This window comes from Zea mays, chromosome 6 (assembly GCF_902167145.1).
Source record: "Zea mays cultivar B73 chromosome 6, Zm-B73-REFERENCE-NAM-5.0, whole genome shotgun sequence".
Taxonomy (NCBI): Eukaryota; Viridiplantae; Streptophyta; class Magnoliopsida; order Poales; family Poaceae; genus Zea; species Zea mays.
Window position 1 is genome coordinate 120,601,871 of NC_050101.1, and position 2,826 is coordinate 120,604,696.

Genomic DNA, 2,826 nt, shown 5'->3' on the forward strand with positions numbered 1-2,826 from the left:
ATTTCTGCTCAGTGCTCACTGCTGGGCATCAGTGCACAGCGCGACAGAAATCCAAGCGCCTGTCGTCCAATTAATTACTGCGACGTGACCCTCGTCGTGCTGTCGTTGTCATGGCCGCACCGCATGACATGCACGGCGTCGACTCGTTCGCGCAGCTGCCCTTCATCCGCGGCGCGGCGCGTGCCGCGGCAACGAAGACGAAGACGCCCGCGGCGAGCAGGGACGACGCCGCCACCAGCATCCGCCTCTTCGGCCGGGACTTCCCCAACAACGACCAGCAGGCGGCCCAGCTGCTGCTGCTCAAGGTCAAGGAGGACGCCGGGGCCGCAGCGGCCGCCGAGGGCGGCGGCGAGACGGCGGCCGGGGAGAGGAAGTTCGAGTGCCACTACTGCTGCCGCAACTTCCCAACGTCCCAGGCGCTGGGCGGGCACCAGAACGCGCACAAGCGGGAGCGGCAGCACGCGCGGAGGGCGCACCTCGAGGCTTCCTTCGCCGCGCACTGCGGCGCCTACCTCCCCGGGCCGCACCTCTACGGCCTCTTCGGCTACGGCGGCGGCCACACGCCGCACTATCCGCCGGCCGCCGTGTGGCCAGGCGCCGTGCCGCCGGGGATGTACGGCGGCGTGGGGCCCGTGGCGCGGCCTCCCGTGTACGGCGGCGTGGCCGTGCCGGGGATGTGGAGGTCGTCGCCACCTGGGAGTGGCGCTTTTGTCGTGGCTGGTCGACCCGACGGGTCCGATCCCGCGGGGTACGGAGAGATGGTTGGTATAGACGACAAGGTGGCGATGAGCGTGGTGACGTCAGTGCCCGCGTTGCCGTCATCGTGTTTGTCGGGCCAGCCTGCGGAGATGATAGGGAGACCTGAGTTGGGACACAAGGATGGAGTCATAAGCTTGGACCTCTGCTTGTAATTCATATCTCCTGCTTGTTTAGATCGCTTCGATGCATTTTTGCTTTTTTTCACCCTTTTCTTTCCCTTTGGCTTGTTTCGAGAGGTGTTTAAGCATGTTTCTCCAACTCAATTGCGAGAGACATTTTCATTAGCACTGTCGAATGATATGTATTCAGTTTGGCTTGTGATATTTCGTCTAAATTATCTATAACGTTGCAATGTTTTGTTTGTTTTTATTTTTTCTGTGTTTTAGTTGTTTTAGTAGTAGGCCTCCTTTTTGAACAAAAGGAAAAAAATGAACTCCTATGAGCCGCATACATATGATTGGACGGATCTCCAAAACTGTCTTGAAATTCCTATGCAACAATTTGCTACATATCATAGGACATACGGATGACTTATGTTGTCTAACAACATCAGGGTATACAAATCACAATAGAGAGAGTTAGGAGGAAGCATCGTACAAGTCGATGATCGTGTTAAACGTGAGCATGAGTGAGAGTCAGCATGAGAATAATTAGATAGGTTCGGGTCATAATGTGTGTGATATTCTAAGTCCTCTTACTACTCATGGGTCGATAAACAAAATATTACAAACTCAAACACTAGTGAGTATCAAGATCTTCTACCTCCTCGCCTATGACGGTGGTGGAAGATCTAGTCTAATGGTCCTAACCCCCCTTTATGCCTACCTGATATAGTAGCTATGGTAAGGATATCTCCAGCAGCTCTCCTATTCCACATATATACTATTTCAAACTTCACTATGTAAACAGTGTTCTCTACATTGCAAAAATCGTGTTTTGCATGGCCATATGCACGATCGGCTGGAGACAGTACCTCTAACTAGAACTAAATAGTTCGGATCATACCCTAGGTAAAGAAAAGGAATCCTAGAGTTAGGGTCCCCTTAAATATTGTTCATACCGTCCCTTTTATAGTCCAAGAGAGGGGAGAGGTTACGCAAACCTTAGATCCCACTGGCTAAGACATAACTATCATGTTCTTCTCTTATTCTTTAAGTCATACCGGGGTTCATCCCTTGGTCGTGGAGCAGTGTCAGAGATATCCTTCCTAAGGTAGTTGCCATACCTATCGTAGGGGCAGGATGACAGGTTGTGTCTACAGATGTTGGGGCATGTATTTTTTGGTACGATGTAGCTAGTAGTCGGTATAGACTTTTGTACTTGATTGGATTTTATGATTGAAAGGTTATATGTTGGTTTTGGTGTTTGATGACCAACATGACATTGTGATCTAACTAGTTTGGTAAGTATATAGTTACTGGTTCATAAGAATCAAATTAAAGTATTCAAAGCAACTATAAGCTCAAATCAAGGCTTGGAAGGGCATATTTTGGATAAGGTGAACTATGAGTAGTTCATAAGTTTCGATGAGCTCTAAATGCCCTTAGAAACATATTTGAGCACCTTAGAAGGATTAACAGATTAGGTTTTGGAAAAGGTGCATTTGGAGCTAAGTTTGTGCCAAAACTGGTCGGGGAAATGATCCCTCGTCCCTGGGGCCCACCGGTCAGAGAGCGCTCTAAGGGAAAGCCCCTGGTCGCTGCGGCCTGTTGGTCAGCTGGAAGAGGTGGATAACTCTGCCCTAAAAGAACCCGCCCCCTATCGAACCCTGCGGCACCGAGTCTAGCCTTTATAGGAGTCACCCCTCACCGGAGATAGGCTCCAATAACACCCACACCTATGACACCTTTCTCTCGAAGGAAGAGCACCCCCGCCAAATGGTTTCAGACTCAAGCTTTCTCCTGAGGCGTAACATCACGACTCCAATTGGAGGGAGCCTCGAACGGAGCGCTCTGGTCGACACCGAGGAGCTACGACCTCGGAAAGGGCCCTTGAACAACATCTTGTAAGTAAAACCATCGCATGTACCAACCCTTATTAGATAGGGAGAGGGGAATCAACATGTAC

General features: G+C 50.7%; 1 protein-coding gene across 1 annotated transcript; it reads left to right on the top strand.

The window, feature by feature from the left end:
* Positions 1-1,080, top strand: LOC103629882 (zinc finger protein 8). Its single transcript, XM_008650983.3, has one exon. The coding sequence runs from the start codon at positions 111-113 to the stop codon at positions 909-911; it is 801 nt and encodes a 266-aa protein (XP_008649205.1). The 5' UTR covers positions 1-110; the 3' UTR covers positions 912-1,080.
* Positions 1,081-2,826: the final 1,746 nt, after the last annotated feature.

Excerpts from the sequence above, each read along its gene's own strand:
- LOC103629882 (XM_008650983.3), top strand. The coding sequence starts at position 111 with ATGGCCGCACCGCATGACATGCACGGCGTCGACTCGTTCGCGCAGCTG.